The sequence below is a fragment of the Conger conger genome, chromosome 1, assembly GCF_963514075.1.
Source record: "Conger conger chromosome 1, fConCon1.1, whole genome shotgun sequence".
NCBI classification, from domain to species: domain Eukaryota; kingdom Metazoa; phylum Chordata; class Actinopteri; order Anguilliformes; family Congridae; genus Conger; species Conger conger.
In genome coordinates, this window is record NC_083760.1 from 44,331,400 (window position 1) to 44,351,525 (window position 20,126).

The 20,126-nt window shown below is 39.7% G+C and overlaps 1 protein-coding gene across 6 annotated transcripts in view; it reads right to left on the minus strand.

The window, feature by feature from the left end:
- mipol1 (mirror-image polydactyly 1) overlaps positions 1–20,126 on the minus strand; it is a 113,517-nt gene that overhangs the window by 13,578 nt on the left and 79,813 nt on the right. For all 6 annotated transcript variants that reach the window (XM_061251331.1, XM_061251322.1, XM_061251359.1 and 3 more), the window contains one exon: positions 10,447–10,541. In XM_061251331.1, the coding sequence (XP_061107315.1) occupies positions 10,447–10,541 (95 nt within the window). The remainder of the gene's footprint in view (positions 1–10,446; positions 10,542–20,126) is intronic.

Sequence of the window (20,126 nt, forward strand, 5' to 3'; positions counted from 1 at the left end):
ATAGACATATCTTGTCACAAAAAGTTCATTTTTTTCATTACTCCATGTTCATTTGTCTTCTCATAATTGTTATGGAGTGGCAGGGAACAGGTAAACATGTAAACATTTTAAATGCAATGCTCTCTAATTCTAAATCCCACTTGTGAAATTCTTTTTTTTTTTCTTTTTTTTTTTTTTAAGAAAAAGGGAAAAAGAATTGGATGTCTTTTTTAGGAGTTCTTCATCTCCAAAATGCAATATGTAATTATAACCCTCTCAGCAAGGGGAAGAATTTAATGCCATTGCCAAAAGTAATTGAAGTACAGCAATAAAACGGAAATAACTTGATATTAAAAAGGAGGGGAAAAGCAGATGGAAGCCGAAGCAGTGGAGAGCACTTGGGAGATGGGTAAGGCAATAACAGGACGACAGCTATTCATTCCCAGCACCTCCGTCAGCTTCAACCCTTGGTTTCTTTTACCTTTATTTGCTCGAGGTGTACCACAATCTTTTGTAATACTACCACAAAGTCAAACTCAAAGCTTTGCCTTTTTACACCCCAATCTTTGCTTACTTGCCAATGAATCAGTTTCATTTCTTTATGTATGCAGAGAGCAAAATGCTTGACCCATTATCAGTGTGCTGGATATTATATGTGATTCGGTAAAGTACTACTCAATATTGTCTTAGTCCTGCTAGTTCTGGATGTGACAGCGTTTTTTCTTGGAAAGAAAAACACTAAATGTGTGGAGACCAGGACATTTTATTATGGATGTTTTTTTAGGTTTTTTTTTATTAGTGCTCAGCCAGAGCCAACAGGCAGATGCATTATCTGGTCAGAGACAATAAGCAAGCCAAAACATTTTAACAGTCTTTTTCAGTAATAACGAAAACAAGAACACAAAGATTACATTTTGATTTTGCTTTACATTTATATATTTCTCTTGCCAACCTGAGCAAGGGATGCACATTAAGTGGTGTTCACGGCCAGTGTGAGTGGGCCTTACTATACAGAAGACAGGTGTGGGTCTTCAATAAATCTGTCTACATCCGTACAATATTAAATTTGGGTAAGGGAAAAATATTCGCCTGATGGAATATACAAACTCTACCAACAGAGGATCCGATAACACTCTGTTTACATACGTGATTATTAAACAGAAACAAATAATATTATCCCCTGAGGCAGATACCAGCCAGAGAACCTATGAGCCACTTGATGACTTAAGCTACGGGCTGGAGATAACAATGCCTTTTTTCCTTTCTTTTATCCCCATCATGGCAGTCTGTGGTGCAGTTAGTCAGTCAGTCCGCACTGACAGAGAGATCTAGATTAATGGGCACTGGTCCGCTGGTGCTCAGGTCTCCAGGTAATTATGTGTACATTGCCTTAAAATCATTTTAGTCATTCTGATCCATTGCAGTTTTTTTATTTGTTTGAAGGAAGCTACCGTTTTATGTCTTTTCACTTCAGAGTGGAAGGTAATCAATTCAGATGCGATATTGATAGCCATGGAGTGATACAAACTTGTGTGCTTTGTTTAATTAAATGCAAACATATTGGGTACAAAGGTCCGATGGCAGACACAAACAAGGGCTGGGGAGGATTGCTTCACAACGGATTATCTTATCTAGTCCCCCTTACCCCCTGTCCCCGCCCCAAACTTATTTGTGCAAACCTTTCCAAAGGCAACGCATGAAGCACAAATCGTTGCAATTTCGGTCAGTTTGATAAACACCTGAGGACTACCCATACTAAATAAAAATGCTGCAACAGAATTTGGTGCACAAAGTCATTCTCTGGACAAGCTTTGAAGTACAATAGGTGAAACATTTTTTTTATGTATCTTTATGTATCCGGGGGGTAAACCTCCTTCAGCAGTAAGTGTGATACTTGAGCAGTTCACATAAATAATGCAGGGTAAAATGCAAAGAAATTGTCAAGACTTACTACCAAACAATCCAGTCACAAAACAATCATAGAATAAAACAAATAATAAACATTACCATCCTTCATAAAAACATGAACACAGACCTGTATAAGATATCAGTACAAGTTCACTATGCTGTCAGATGGTCTCTCAATGTGGATGTGTGTGTGTGTGTGTGTGTGTGTGTGTGTGTGTGTGTGTGTTTGTGTGTGCGTATGTGTGTAAGTATATCCTCCTGCAGAGACCAGGCAGAAATAAAGTTTCATTATTTTAAGTTGACAAAATTAAACCATCTTGGATGAAAAAAATATGGTGCAGTAAGTATATTTCCTGTTTGCTGTTCCCTCACATACACAGTGACCAAACTGAAGATTAATTTATGACTGTCAGTGTCTCTGACATGGGAGTGTCTATAGCCCAGCCCAAGAGCACTGAATATATTTACATCACAGCTGCTGTAAACCAGTGAAAAATGTGACCAAGTAGGGCAGTGGTCCTCCAGAGAGAGAGCCAAGAGGCAGGAGGCAATGTGGAAGACATGTAGACGGGAATTAGCTTCATTTTATTAAACTCTTGCTCCAGACCAGTCAGACAGACCAGTGTGTCTTTGTGTGTGTGTGTGTGTGTGTGTGTGTGTGTGTTTGTGTTTGTGTTTGTGTTTGTGTGTGTGCGCACGCATGAGTGCATGTGTATGTGTCTGTCAGTTTCTCCAGCTCTTCTGATGGGGACAGAGTGGATTGCCATTTCAAACCTGCAGTTAACCATTAACTTGGTTTATCAGATAGCTAATCGCAGGTGCTGAACGGCAAGGAGCTCCTAACGAATCTGCCCTCCAGTTCTGAAAAGCAAATCCCTAGTTAATGGTTACCGGGCTCAGAGGCGTGCTATCAGGGGAATATGTAAAAGAACCTTTTAATAGAGACTTATCTGCTGTGCTCTGAGCAAACAGGGGCCAGTCACCACACAGCAGGAGCCACAGACAAGCATCCTCTGCCACCCTTCCCCAGCAAACCAACAGCTCTGGCCGCCCCGCCCTGTCCCCTCGCTGCTATGGCAATGCTGGCCCTACAAAAACAAAGCCTGAAGGTGTCACCTGCTTTAGGAAACAGGTACAAATGCATCTACATTGTTTTCACGAGCCTGTTCTTCCCTCCACTGCCAGCCCTGCCCACCCACCTGGGCGATGTAAGCGCCAACGGCAGTGGTGGGCTGTTTCCAGAAGCAGTGTGCGTCACAGCCCCATGCGCTTCCTCTTTCTCCTTTTCTCCTCTGGAGTTTGCTCACCAATACAGCTCAGGGTCAATACTTCACATGCTTTCTGCAGCAAAGTCTGGGAGGGCCGATTAAGTCAGGCAATTCGGGGAAGGGAAGGGATGGTCACTATGTATCTCGGGAAAATACACTGACGATATTGACACCACCACAAATCTGTATGACCACGAACACCGTGTCACCATGAAAAATATATTTATTTTCAACAATATAAAATAAAGGTGAGTGCCTCTAATGTCTACTTTGCGCATCTACCCCACTCCATCAGCAACAGCTGTAGTGTACCATGGTGGAGAGTAAATGTCTGACTACTAGCTAGCTAAGGGTTGTTTTACACTTCTGAGAAGTACACAAATAATGGGTCTGCATAGCTGTTGTGTGGCATGTGCAAAGGTTGCAGACAACATCTGCATAGATGCCGTGTACTTCCCCAAGAATTTAAAAGCATGTAGTGCTACCAGCACCTCTACGATTTTTGTCAAGCAAAGACTACAAAGATAGTCCGAAGAAATTAAATTCATGGAAGGACATAGGCGACATATAATTTAGAACATTCAGAATGTCTGCACAGATCCCAGATCAGACTGTGCGAATAGGAGAGTCTAGTTCCAGCTCAGACTGTGCTAATAGGAGAGAGTCGAGTCCCAACTCAGACTGTGCTAAAAGGAGAGAGTCGATTCCCAACTCAGACTGTGCTAATAGGAGAGAGTCTACTCCCAACTCGAACTGTGCTAATAAGATAGTCTAGTCCCAACTCAGACTGTGCTAATAACAGGGAGTCTAGTCCGAACTCAGACTGTGCTTATAAGAGAGAGTCTAGTCCCAACTCTGACTATGCTAATAAGAGAGAGTCTAGTTCCATATCGAAATCTGCTATTGATTAAAAGGTGTTAACGCAAGGCTCCACTCACATCAGTGAATATATCCCATCCCAAGAGAGTCTTTCAGACAGGAATAGGGTGTTAATATGTCCCAGTTGGCTGGATTCCTTCCAATGCTGGCTGACTCTCAAACAAAGCACCATCTCCCCTCAAGCCATCAGTCCAATCTAAACACGTCAGAACAACTCACGCCTTGTTGTAATGTTTTTTTTAACCCAAGGCCCCTCATGAGGGTATATGTGAGTGGGCCTTTCCCCCCTCCCCTCCATCACAGTAGCTAGTACATACACACGTTGCTTTAATCTATATCTGGGATGCTGAAGTTGAACACAATGGAGAAGGGGGGTTGGTGAATCCAAAGAGCAAACACGGCAGACCATCTTCAGTGCTTTGTTAGGCTCGGCCCCCATTTTCCCTACAAAGGTCTGTCTCCATAGGCAGGGGAATAGGGCCTATGGTTTCACTCCCTCTCTCACACAATGCAAATTGGGAACAAACATCATATCTGCCTCCACTGCCAGGCAAAACTGCGGAGGGGGGGGTATGCCTTCCCCGATAGCTCCACTCCCATAGCTCCTTTCATGTAGAACAGCAATAAACAACAGTATAAAAGATCATATCTTTCCAAACAAACAAGAATACATTTGAAAGAAATACAGATTTATGCAAATGCTAAGCCTTCATGAGGATATGCTTCACATGAAAACAGGATGTAAGTCACCAAACCAGTTCCTGGGGCCAACTGCAGTTTTGCGGTCTAATCTAGAGAGAGATGGCTCACCTGTACAAATATATGACATCCATTTCTCACCGCATACCACTTTACAGTAATGACAGAGTAAATGCATCAGTCATCACTGAATCCATACTAAATTAGCCATATAGCTACCTGCTAATATGCATGCTACACACACAAGAAATGTGTAGCTACTGTACTCCCAAACACAGCTACCTACTGTTCTCAAACACAGCTACCTACTGTACTCACAAACACAGCTACCTACTGTACTCACAAACACAGCTACATCCTGTACTCCCAAACACAGCTACTTACTGTAGTCCCAAACACAGCTACCTACTGTACTCCCAAACACAGCTACTTACTGTACTCCCAAACACAGCTACATACTGCACTCCCAAACACAGCTACCTACTGTACTCACAAACACAGGTACCTACTGTACTGATAAAGACAGCTACCTACTGTACTCACAAACACAGCTACCTACTGTGCACAGACCCTCTGAATCCCAAACACACCAACTTACTGTGCACAGGCCCTACCTACAAAAAAGTGCACAGCTACCTACGTACAATTACGTATTTGACCCAGGTCAGACCATAACTACCAGCTGTGCACAGACCCCCTGAAAACGCCCACCATTTTCACAAAGGTCAGAATGGAATGAAGAAACCACCATCATCCCCACCATCCAGGGGTCAAATCTGCAGCAGGGGGAGAGGGGGCGGGACACTGTCCCTAGTGACAGAAAAAGGTGGTGAGAAGTTATAAGATAATGCCTGGCGTGATGTACCTAAGATCTCGTTATTCCATGAAGAATCCCCCCACAGGCCACACCTGCCTCCAGCCTGCCAAACTAGAACAAACAATGCAGCACTTTGCCTGTTTCTGCCCCTAGTCTCTGTCCTCTGGAGTGGGTTGACAGTGAGTTCAGAAATCCTTTATCGAGCCGTTTTTGAATAACTGCAAGGACGATGACCCGCCTAGTTGCACAGACACTTTTACTACGGAGGGGAGAGACTGTGGGACGCAACACCTGACTCATTTGCTTTAAAGATCTGCCACAGTTGAAATCTGTATAAATAACTACTAATGTGAGCGTTTGTATATAGAAACTCAACTCAAACTCAAGGTAGTCAAAGGTGATTTTATTAGATACATACAGTTGGAAGGGCTGATCTGGCACAGATTCGGCACATCGTGCCTAGGTGGACAACCTGACAGTGGGGTCGCACACTCCTTACTTCCTTAAAGGTAACCGATGGTAGAATTCACCTCAAACCCTAGTTTTGGAGACCCTTTGCTACCTTTGAGCCCATTTTGGAGGTCCGATTGAAGTAGTTACCTATTAAGACTGCTTGTCTTTTGGCCATTGCATCAGCAAAACACATTGGGGAGCTTCATGCCCTGTGAATTTGCCAACGATGCATGCATTGGAACTTCCGAAATGTTTGTCCCCTTTTCACATGAATCACAGGATTGAGTTGGGGGTTGTCACCTCCCATAAGTTGCCTCATGACTATATTGGTATGATTCATCCAAAGTGCTTAAGGGACCACCCACTGATGTCAGAAGGAATGAAATTGAATGAGTTACGCATGTAACTGCGATTCTATGAATTCCGGATGACTGTCAAAATTTCCCTGTCACTCGGAGTCTTGCGAGAAGATTCCGAGGGTTGGGCAGATGATGTAGCTACTTATGGGGACTGCCTTATGTCATCCGTGTCACGACCTGTGCACACACTGGACCAAAGTGCTTACAGCACCATCTCTGATATCTCTGCTGGTCATCCGGAATTCATAGAACTATATTTACATGCGTAACTCTCGTTCTATTGGTCTAATCAAATTTTTTCCATTTTAGAAATTTTCTGGCTCCCTATCCTTGGAGGCTGCCACTGTATGTGTGAATTAGAATATTCCACACCTTAGGAGTCAGCCACACCCATGGCATTTATTTAGTTCCAAAAATATTGCGCAAGTGGTATTGTAAAGCAAGCGAGCAGAGAAGCTTTCACGAATATGCAACTGTGAAGCAAATGTGCAGAGAAGCATTTGTGAGCGTGGAACTGTGAAGTGAACGTGCAGAGAAGCTTTCGTGAGCGTGGAACTGTAATACATTTTTGAGGCTTTGGGGGCGAGGATTTGATTAGAGATGTATCCACTCGTGATTGGTCAGTTTCAGTTTTGGAGGCAGTTGCTATGGCAATGATTTTTCACAACACACATGCTGCAACTGAATTATGTATTATGAACATAGGAAATAATTATAATGCATTTAGCTTATACTTGCTACGTAGACAATGTCATTCTTATGTATTGACCAGTCACTAAGCTAGCTAGCTAGGTAGTGTTTTTCCTGCATTTTCCCTGCATTAAAGTGAAATTAATATTGCTGTCTTTTACTTAGTTTTGAGCTTTGACTATAGCCTGCTAACTACTATCATTTACAATGGCTGTGGAAGCCGTCATCCAAACGTATTGTTAAAAATGTTTTGTGGATTGCTAGGGAGACTGGTAGTGGTGTCTCTGCTGTAGAATATCCTGGCTGAGCATTTCTAACATATCAAGTCACTTTTTATCATTTAAAAAAACTGGATTACGGTGCTTTTTTTTTACCCTCACTGAGAGTTCTAGACATACAGTACATGTCAAAAGTATTAGGCCACGTCATTTTTAAAAATACATTTAAGGTATAGACTAATACAGTTAATTTGTCCGAATTCATGAACAAACCAATACAAACTTATTTCTTTCCATTTCTACCTACAATAACAATGAGTTCTACTAACAACATTGGTAACACTATACAATAAGATGTAAAGACATGAATTGCCATGAACTAATCTGTACAGCTTTGTTCATGTTATACATCATTCATTTGTGTTAAGAACTACATTAGTTAAAGCCAATTCATATTGAAATAAAAAATAAAAAACTGTTATGGTTAACTAATTATAAGTTTGTCTTCTGTTTTGCTAATGTAAATAATCAATTTAATGTCATTAATATATAGGTTAATGTTTCTGATAATTACTAACTAATGAAAAATTAATTCCATACTCAATGTATTTTTATATCATTAATTCATGTTAACAACTGCATGAGTTCATGCCGATTCAGTGACCTTATTGTAAATGGTACAAAATAACACTGGACCAACAAATATTGAGAAAAGGCTTTCTCGCAGATACACATCATTTAAGACTTTTTTTGAGATATTTACAGAAATGAGATGACTTTACCATTGGCAGGTATAGTGCTTGTGTTCGAAAGCAAAAAAATACACACCCCAAAGTAGCTTGTACAGCAACATTATGTTTCCCAAGGCTATGAACATGAATATATTCATTTTATATACATTTTTCACAATTATAAAATGCCAGTTTTATATTATGCCAATACTTTCTTTTTTCTGCAGTGGCCTCAGGCTACCTGTGCCATAGGAAATTGTTTCCATCTAAAATCATATTAGACATAGTTTTTGAAAAATAACACCCACTCACAGAAAAAGGGTTCTTAGGCTTGTCTATTTTTTACCACAAAAAATGACATTACAAGAAAGACAGTAATACCAAAGCATAGGACAATAGCAAACAACAACAAACAGCACAAATGTGGGTACACATTAATAGGAAAAAAATCTTAACTAGAATTTTAAAAATAAAACTGAAGGATAGGGTTAGCAAGGAGTTAAAATACCTAATATCCTACCAATGTGCTGAGGCAGAGGGACCCCAAATTTACATACTTTTTGTTTTCCTCATTGTTTCAGTTTCAAGACTTCTCCTTTTAACTCGTGCTAGTTTTGCTAGTGTTTGTGCATCTCTTTGGACATTTAGATACCAAACCACTGTCCTAATTTAGCTACCAACCTGAAAAAGAAGGTGAGGTAGGGATTATATAAAGGGACCCCATATTTGCTGAAAAAAGGCAATGTCGTCTCTGATTTGAGCACCAATGTTTGTTATTCAATAAACGTGCATAAATTAACTGAATTCTTCTATACTTAAAGTTTCTTTAAAAAACTACAGGTGGCCCAGTACTTTTGGACTGTACTTTATCTCATGAGTTCATGGTGAGAGTAAAATATCAGTATGATATCAAATAGCTACCATAATCCAGTTTAAAAAATGTTGAACTGTTGCATGTGACTGATGATATAAGGCAAGTAATTAAATGCACTTGGTATGTTCAAATGCTCAGCCTACAACAATTCTACAACAGAGAACCACCAACAGTCCCCTTATCATAAAGCAATCCACAAAATATTTGAACAGTATGTTTGGATGATGGCTTCCACAGCCATTGTAAATGATAGCAGTCAGCAGGTTACTCTTGCCTATAGTCAAAGCTCAAAACTAACTAAAAGATGGCAATATTAATGTCACTTAACACAAGGGAAATGAACAAGTAGATAAAGTTAGCTACCAGTGACAGGTCTGTACATAAGCATGACATTTTCTATGTAGCAATTATAAGCTAAATGCAAAATATATTACACAGTTGCCACAGAATATTTCATATGTTCGTAATACATAATTCAGTTGCAGCATTTATGTTGTGAAAAACCATCATTGTTGCGAATGCCTCCCAGGTTCTTTGCTAGAACCAAAAAAGAAGAAAAAAAACCAAAACAGATATTGAGTGACCAAACATGAATGGATACATCTCTATCCAATCCCAGCCCCCAAACTCTCAAATCAACTTGACCAGCAAGCAAAAAAAAGGTTGTATGTGAAAGCTTCTCTGCTCACTCACTTCAAAGTTCCATGCTTGCAAAAGCTTCTCTGCATGCTTGTGAAAGCTTCTCTTCTCACTCGCTTCCCAGTACCATTGGCACAATATTTTATATAACTAAATAAATGCCTTTGAATGCACCCAAGAACTATTTAGATTTAAACATCGCTTGCTAGTCAAGGGGTATTAAGCACAAAAAATTGCAATGATTCTCATGAGGCTAAGTAGGTGATCATGATAATTCAATGACATTTCTTATTCAAGAGCATTCTTTTGAGAAGTAAGAAATAGTTAACACGTTTCCAAAATGCTTGTATGAAATGAGAAGCGATATGAATAACCGGCTCATCCACCATAAGGTAGGTATTTTTCCATTTGTTATAACACCCCTTATTCATCAATGTCTTCCTAAAGCTCACTATGCAAATATCTGGGCTATTAACAACTAAAACCTTTTACAGTAATTTAATGCATTTGCTATTCAACTGGTTAATGTTGCTACTACAAGTGAATTTACATTATAAAAGCCTATACACGTTTTTCACTGGTATCATTAAAAAAAATAATGTATTGTTGAATAAGTAGGATAAATGGAGTACCATAGTTGTATTAGCCCTTGACAAATAATGAAAACAATCAAACACATGCATGTAGGTGTGTCACGAATGGGGATGCATTCCTTATTCAAAAACGATGAATGAAAAATTAAAAAAGCAAATCCCTGCGATGAATTTTGTCTATAAAATTAATTGAAGGCATTATGATTTATTTGCCATTTCAGTTTCCTTTGATGGCTAAAACAATGCAGGGTGGAAGACTATGCATGCAGTGTGCCCACAGCTTCCTGTTTTTTGTGCCAATGTCCGGGGGACAGGACTGGGAACAGCGATCCCACGCACCTGTAATATGCTCGCAGTGTCTGGATCTCTTCCTCCAGGCTCCGGTTGCGCTCTATGGCCCTGTCACGCTCTTGAAAAATAGCCTGAAGCTCCTCCTGTTCGGGATGATAGACATGTGGGTTTAGAGCACTGTTGTGTCCCAGGCAAAAACAGACCTGCATTTTGAACATCTTTTTCTGTAGTACATCACCAGAGTGGTTTTACACACAAAGAAATCTACACAAGGCTCTATATCTGCAGAGGTTACACTAAAGACAGAATGGACAGTGAAGCTTCAATAATATCAAGAATTTTGGGCCAGTATAACGCTTTTTTTCAGCTGTAATTCGATTGCAGTGTTTCAATTTCAGCATACTAACACACAATTTAATAGCGTTTTAATAAAAAAAGTTAAAATACTAGTTAACGTTTTTTGTGCACTCTGGACTAATTGGATTCATTGCAATTACGTATGTTTGGGCCCGTAATCACTGCTTGGAGCAGCTATATTTAATTTGAAAAGTTATCTTTTCAAAAACTATTTACAGAATATAAAGATTGTTTAGTATGACTCTTTGGCATGAATTCAATTCAAATGTAGACTTACAATGAGAAGTGCATTACAGACCCAGCAGTAAGAATTCTGAATCCAAGGGGAACTGCAATTCTGAATCCGTTACAAGTGAATCATCAGCATTAACATTGTGGAACGGGCATGCACGTGAAGCGCACTTACATCTAGTGTCACCTAAATTTTCCCACACAAAGCGGCTAATCATGGGGGTGTTCCTGCGGTTCTGCATTTCAGCAAGCCCTGCCAACACCCTTTCAAAAGACATGTCCACCCCTGTCTGCAGCACAAGGCCTCCGTGGCATTTTTATTGACCCCACCGAGAAAGGAACAGCACACCAAAGTGGGGTGGGGTGGGGTGACACAATGAGGAGCCCGAATGGAGGATGCCATTCAGAGCTTTGTCTTGCCACTCAGCACCTACTCAGAGAGATGGTGTGGAAGGCGAAGAGGGCCTGGCTGCAGGGGACACTGGGTAAACAAACCCCCCAGCGGCCTCGGCAGTTAAACCCGGCCCATAATTAAGCCACTGCTAATTACCAGCCGTTGAAACAGATGTGTTGACTGTCCCTGTTCCTCAACAGCTGGGAGAGAGGCACAAAGGAAACAGCCTAAACCAACAAGACATGTGGCCTTACTGTCCTTTCACACCATCTACAGCTTGCGTGAACAGGGAGGAGAGGAGATGGGGAGGGGAGAGAGAGCAAAGAGAGCGTGACGCTCGTACTGGGGTCCTGACCGCTCTGAGTGAACCTTGCCTTGTGTTCTGTGTGGGGTCCACATACGTTGTTGCAGAGGAGCGGGTGGGGTGCTTTTAGTGTCTGCTGTTCGGATCAGGATTCACAGCACAGCTTTATGTGAAAGTTGTTTCTTCCAGGGGAGATCTCCCGGCCTGCTCCTTATCTGCCAGCTGAGGGGGAGGGTCTATCAATGGCCCCAGTAAAAGGTAAGGCAAACAGTCTCCACAAATAAGAACCAGCGCTAATCATGAGGCTCGGTACCTGGGCAGGGTGTTCAACTGTCACCTGCCACCAGGTCCACGCCAAGTCTGTCAAGCTTTTCCGATAATTGATGAAGTGTAGCTACACTTCTCGGCATTTAGCTTGCCTCATTTTTCAATTTGGTGCAAAAAAAGCACAAAAACATTGAAGAGGTACACTAAATATATTCTTTCAACAGAAATGTTTCTTCTACAGTACAAATGGTGACACTAGATTAACCACGAACCTATGTCTCACAAATATAAGAACAATCCAAATGCTGTACTGTGAAGTAGCTGGTAACCCTGGTAACCAAACAAATTTCTCTATGCGCTCTGAAGTTTCAGCAACTGGGCTCACAGAGAGCAACAGCATAAAGACTGACTGACGGACTGCCAGAGCACACAGTTTTTCCCTCTCATTCCCAACCTCAGTACCACTTATGCATGCAAATGGCTTCAATGTCAGATTAGCACAAATATTCCTTCGTAAGATCAGATAGAGACACACAGTTTAAACTGATATCACACAGTTGTAGAGGGCATACCTTTTAATCTTTCCACCGATTTGGAAAAATTGCCATTAAAGCCAATGTTTTTCAAAAGTTCATGAAAGCCGGCAGGTTATTATTAGTTGGCTTGTAGTGGTCAGCTACAAAATCCCTTATAGCCATATTTGGCCATTATAAATAAACATTTAAAGTTGTGTAGATGGATTGATTCATATAATGCCATTGTCCAAAATTTGTGTTGAAGTATTAAACCAGAGAACCACAAGAAGATAAGCAGCCCTTTATAAAGTTTGGCTTTTCATATACTGTAGCTAAATTCTATAAGTTCTATAAAAATGAAAACTGATATTACAGTAATGTAAACAGAGGTTAATTTCAACACCAAGGCATGACACAAATGGGAAATGTGCTGGTGCTATCAAAAGTGAATTTAATTTTTAATGTTAAAAAAGCATAAATGTAAGGTATATTCCCACTGAAAATGTAGATATTTAAAACATCATATGTTTTAAAAATGCCATAACTGTCTATGCTAAAAACAGTATGCTGAAGAAGGTTGAAGTAGGCCTAAACAGTATACTTCAGCATGCCTGAAGTTTAATTAAATTTTATATAATGAAACTTCAAATACGTATGTTTATACCAATACCATGTTCCTACATGGGTACACATTATAGTCCTATGATTAAATCTTCTTATTTTTCTTCTTCTTTTTTTTTTTTACACATTTTTAACATAGTCATTTCTACATGTCTCTGATATATGGCATTAGAATTATTTTAAAGTGCAAGTGACAAACACAAATGGCATTAAAATGTGTTCAAACATACACTCAATGAGCACTTTATTAGGTATTTATGAGATTTATTTTTTAGGCTTGGTCTACTGCTGCTGTAGCCTATCCACATAGAGGTTTAGCATTGTCTGTTTAGAGATGCGCTTCCGCATACCACTGATAACCATGTAATACATGATTATTTGCGTTACTGTCACCTTCCTGTCAACTTCGATCAGTCTGGCCGTTCTCCTCTGACGTCTCTCATTAACGTGTTTCCACCCGCAGAAGCTCTACGTGCGTAAAAAAACCCAGGAAATACTCAAACCACCCTGTCTGGCACCAACAATCATTCCACGGTCAAAGTCACTTAGATCCAATTCTGAAAAACAGCTGAACCTCTTGACCACATCTGCATGCTATTATGCATTTAGTTGCTGCCACATGTTTGGCTGATTAAATATTTGCATTAACAAGCTGGTGTGCAGGTCTACCTAATAAAGTGCTCACTGCGTGTATATGCATTTGCATCTGCCAAACAGATGTTTACACACTTCAGATGCTTGGCTGCAATCATGAATTAATATTAAATATTAATAATCTGCTTGATAATTTCTGGGGAGTTAAAATAGTGTGATTTTTCTTGCAAAGATTATTTAAAGTTATTTCAAGATTCAGAGCCTTTGTCTTTGTCTTGCTTGCGCCTCGGTTTACAGCTATTATTTAGAGGTGGATAAATTTCACAAAATGTACGCAAACGGATTAGTGTAGAATTACAAAGATTGATAATTAAGACGTTGAAGACATACATCCCGACGTACTTGAGCTAAAGCTGAACAATTAACGAAACAGGTCTACAAGACATGATACAACACAATGTAAAGGACAAATAGTGACAACATGGTCACATCTTGGGAATCTGCATAGGAAAGTTTTTTTTTTTTTTTTTTTTACATAGCAAAATCCTGGGAAATGTGGTCCCGTGGTCTGTACACTCTTGTAGTGCATGGAGAGGCCCCGCAGTTTGGTGTTAAATCAGGACCCTGTGAGTGACACACAAGGTGACACGGGATTGGGTCGGGCATCGCTCAGGGATTCCACAACTTCAGTCGGCCAGGATGAGAGAGTCTCATAACATAGCATGCCCTGCTGGTAGATAGGCACCTGCAGCTCTGCAGCTAGCAGAGACACACAAGAAGTTTCTTCTTCTGGTTCATGTCTGTGCAAGCCTGACTTGCAAACTGGTGATAGCAGAGGCTGCCGAAGTGATTGCTGCTATACAGTATATGATTGACCATTCAAAAATTGTGGGGGGGGGGGGGGGGGAGTATAAAAACTATTATTGTTTGCCGTTCGCCAGGACAACTCAGAAGAAAAAAACTTCGTATTTCAAAGACTTTCAGGGAAAAGTAAAGGACAAAGGAAATACATGAGGGAATACCTTGCAAAGGTAGTCTTACAATCTTGTAAGCAACAGCAAACAAATAAATTAATACATAAAAATAGTGGTAGAAAATGTTACAATCCACTCTGCAGGAGACCTGGGTAATTACTGATTAGTTCAGTACATGTATTCATTCTAGAGAAAATAGCCTAGAAATAGAAACAGAGGCAGATAGCTCATATCTACACAGAAAGGACAGGTCCAATATGTAAGAAAACCTGCTCATTTGGCATTATGTTACAAATGGCGGCGATGCTTCTAACTAAGCTAATAACCAGAAGGCTGGGGTTCGATCACCAGGTCAGGCCCTGCCGTTGAACCCTTGAGCAAAGTCCTTAACCCTAATTGCTACAGTAAAATAACAAGTGGCAACAAAATGGGTGATATACATGAAATGCTAGGAATGCAAGTTTCTCCAGATAAGGATACTGAATACAGTCTAAATAATAGAAGCAGTACCCAGCACTTCTAAGAATTCTGATATTTAATCAGATTAATCAGAAATTAAATAAGTGTCAATACATGGGATCTAATCACAGTCTGAAATTATTTGATTGTATGCGTGCATGTATGCATGTATTTGTATGTGTGTGTGTGTGCGTGTGCGTGTGCATGTATTTGTGTGTCCATAAGAATGCACTCTTCTCTAAAATGCAAGCTGGCAGTGAAATCTTTCCACGCTGTAGTCCAGCAGCCAATCCGCACTCTCACGTTGGAGAAGCAGATTGCAAACCAGTGGCCATTTACCTGGGTGGGGTGCCAGACATATACGCATGCATGCATGCATGCACACACGCACACACACACACACACACACACATACACACAAGCATGCACACATCAGTACACACCTGCAACCTCTACAAAGGAAAGACAAAGCAATGCTCATATGAAAATAACACTTTTTGTTTGTATGTAGTTAACAATCTTAACCTTGGAGGCTTTATAAACTATAGATAATAAATAGAATACATGTTGTTCTAATTAGCCTACTTGATGCCTGATGTTGGTAGTAAATGCTTCCACAAAAATATTGTAATATACACAAAGGGATAAATATATTTCAACTCAGCTTCTCTTTATAGGGAAGCAACACAAATTATAAGAGAATCAGAAAGCCTGCAACACAAACCACAGACCCTGAGGGCAGTTTAGAGAGGGAGCAGCAGTAAAACACAGTTGCATAAATAAAATGAATAGTTCAACCTGCTGATTAGGATGATACTCCTGTTTGGTTCCTTGTCAGAAAAAACACTGTAAAAAATGCCCACGAAAATAAAATGTTTCATATTGTATATTGTAAGCTAAGCTACATGTAGCTACAAGAACAAACCAAGGATTTTTTTTATTTTTTTTTAAACTAGCTATCTAATTATCATTTTCACAGAACGGGTTTGTGAAATTAAATTCACTGGTTTGTGTTGCTGTCTTTCAATTAAGTTGCTACTGTAGCTACAAACATTATGCTTAAGGCTAATCATTCTGAGTTTTTATTATAATTTTTTAATAATTATAATAATGCAAATTTCCAGAATAAATCTTTAATTTTAATTTTAAACATTGTCCTTTCTTTTAACCATAGGATATGTTAATGGAACATTGATTGTGTGCATTCCAGGAGATTGGATATGTTGCACCTCCTATTTCAACTGCACATGTAATCATGTTCGCACAGCGACATATAAAATAAATAGGCCTAACATAAGACCCTTTTTGGTTACATTTTGTCGCGATTTAGTGCCTGTATCACTATAACTTTATAGAGATTTAAGATTCCTCTGAATAGTTTTCCATAAATAGAATATGGAGCTAGCGCATTAACTTACCGTGGCTAATAATAATAATGCCCAGCTGATGCGCATCAATCATACTTCAACTTATTACGTTTGCTAACGAGTAACATTATGAAGCAGGGCTATTGACTCGTAGAAATCGAACATATTTGACCTAATGATGAGTTAAACCAACCAATGTCTAGCTTAACCACTAACAGTGTATTAACTGTGCTGTGCATGAAGGTGCACAATAGCTATGCACTTTTTCACTAACAAATGACATCAGAAGCAGCTTCAACTGTGTCTAATTATTCAGAGTTTGAGACATCGTTTTCTAGGCTCTTTGAAGCCATCTAAAGTCAGGCTACCTGCCTCACACAAACAGCTGAATTCAGATGAAGAGCAGCATATTTCAATTACGTCATGCGCCATTATGTCACTACAAGTGTTTTCCATGGCACTAAATCAAATTAGATCTACTCTAATCCACCTCTAGCAAATTAATTAGTCTAGGGCGTCATATGTCGAACTAACTTGTTTTCCATTAGCGTTGTTTCAATAACTTTCTGTTGCACATGAAGTTGTAGCAATACAGCCTAATTATTTATTGGAAAAGGACTATTGCTGTAATAAAGTCATTCTAATACAAAATAGCTACTAAGGAATCCTGTTTAACCCCAGAGCAAATTTAATTCAATTCAATCCTTTTTAACAGTGAAAGCAATAAAACTGAAAGTTCTATTTGTACACACTATTTTACGATACCATTGTTTTACCAATGGTTCCTTATTTTATAACATGTGCGGTGACAAAACAAGCATGGGATGCACCCTGCCTGGTTGCTGGAAGCAGCCAAACAGTGTAGCACAAATACTTCACCCAAAAGAGAAAATCCAACTGTGCTCCAGAGCAGGAAGTAAGAGGCGTGCCCAGCCAAGACTGACAGAAATCTGAGAAAAAAGAAAACTGACTTTAAATATTATGTATTTATGTTTGTACATGATTTTTAGGTCTGGTAAATCGGTGATTTAGTGAACAGAAAAACCAATGTTAATTAATTTATTAACTATTGTATTAATTAAAATTAATTTAAAAATGTTCTGCACTGAAGGATTGAGGGTGGGGCGGGTGCTCTATGCGCCCCTATTGACCGACGGCCACTGCTGCAGTCTGTATGTGCAGCATGTTAAGAAAAGGACAATCCTTCTGATTGAAACTCCCTGTGACTGGGCAAACTCACAAGACATATAACAGGACACAGCCAGACAAGGTACCAAGCAGCCTCAGCTCCTCATTTCTTTTAGCTTCATTTGTTAAATACATGCGAGACGTGCACTAGCAAATACAATCAGATGTCCAGCTATCCCAGGGACATTTTTCATAAGCAAATAGTAGCAGCAGCATGCCCTACCATCTCCTTTATAAATATACATTATTTTATTTTATTTATTTATCTTATCTTATCTTTATCTTATCTTTATCTGACCTGATTTTAAAGTTACTTTTTGTTACTTTTGGTTCCTCGCATTGTACTTTTATCCCATTTTATTGTGCTTAATAATTTAATTTTTGTGTTCAGCGCATTGTGCTGCAAATTTGTATGAAATGTGTTCTATAAAAAATCTTTATTGATTGATCGATTGATTCATATCAAAGGGCTCAGTCACAGATGATCAATGCTGTGACAGTATTCATTCAACTTACAAGAATAGCTGCCAGGAAGAAATAGTGTGTGCAGAAAAGATGTTTGCTTAATCCGATTTATTTTGTTGAATAAGAGTCACAATGGTCAAATAATTATTCTGCTTCCAAAGAAGACCGTGCCGCCTCGCATTTTTTAATTTACACACCTAAAATATGCCACGCTGAAGCCTTAAGCTGCTTGGAGAGGAGAATACAAAGATGTTTGTTGCTCAGACAAGCATTGCCCCAGGCCTACAGTAAATTCATGCTTACAGCAGGCCCCTTAACCTCCCAACAGATCCCTTCTATCCATCCCATTCTAAGAATCATTTGGTTATGCTGCACACCAAAGGCGCAAATGATACACACCCCATTCCCTTCCGATTACCTGCAGCGAGCCCTGGTTCCTGGGTCTCAGCCCAACTACCGGTGAGCGGGCCTCCCAAGTCAAGGAGAACATCAAAAAGAAGTTAACCTCTTAAATCAATATGTACTTTTCTCCAACAGGGAGGTGGGGTGAGCTTCAAAGCCCGTTTCCTTTTAATCACACACACAGCATTCATCATATTAGCAAAATTAAGTTGACAAAATGGAGCGGCGTTAACCCTTTCCTCTCCGAAAGACAGGCGAAAGAATGTGCCCCCCACCTCAAAGTAACAGAGGGTCAAAAGTGCAGAAGGTTGCTGGGGTCTGGTATTTACTCTGACCAGAGAAGGTACAGAGCCATCCATGCTTTTTCTGTGTAATCTGTTGTCCAGTGCTTCTCCTGGACTTTAACGCTGACAGAGAAAATGAGGTGTTTCTTGTGAGGCTCTAACACAAATGCAGACAGTGTAACCAACACTAACAGACTAACAGAGTGCTTTAAGCATTTACTACTATGGTTGCATTTTTACTAATTGCATTTCATATCAATTGTAAGTACGGGAATCGCGAAAGTCACTGATATCACCACAATGTTATTATAAGAATGCTGAAAATAATGTGAATAATGGATATTGGGATCATTTAGAAAGTGAAAGTGGCAAGAGGTTTTTGTGTCAACAGAATATTATTCTGCAGTCCTAAGGTAAATTATACCAGTGTAATGGATTATCTCACAACCAATTAATTATCCTTTTCAAATAGCAGTATGCAGTGCCTTGTGCAACCCAATTAAATGAGCACACATCCACAAACATATGGGCTGGAATTTACAATAACAAATTCAAAGCTGCTAAACTAACAAAAGATCTTAATGGAAAAACTTTGTATATTTTTACGTTTACGTCCTACAAAAAAACCAGACATTTCCCCCCCTGTGTCTAGAAGTCCCCTGTTAATGTGCTTCTGTGAAAGTACAGTCACAAACGTGAAGCAGCCGATGCATCACCTGAAAACAGCGGACTACAGTTGCTGCAGCAACTGGTAACACCCCCACATTAATGTTTTACCGCACGAAGAATGAGACAGGGACGATCAACCTTGGATAGCGGGATAAGAATCCCCACCTCAAACAGAAGGCCATTAATTACTATATAATACTGACAGATGCAGGGCGAGCTCTCACACCAATATAAAACCTCTAGACCAGTCTGGCAGGGCAATTCATTGATAAGCATGGCTAATCTATCTTTATTTTTACTGCCCCTTTTAAATGGTCTGTCATGCACATGTGGTGTTCAAAGAAAAGTGCAGCAGAATTATGGACGCACTGACAAATTCATTTCGTTTTGCCCCTTAATCAGGCATATTTACATCAGGTTTATAGCAAAATATGCCTAACCTAAGATTATTCATTTTACCATCCCGTCGCGAGAAATTTCTCAAAAAGGAACACCTTCAAACAGTTAATACAAAACAGAGTGTCAGCCAAAACTTCAATATCGTGAACTCTGAACATTGACAAGACCATTGAGGAACAGAAAGATGACCGTCTTGCTTTGTGGTGGATGAGTGATGCCATGCATAGGTGTAGAGAGA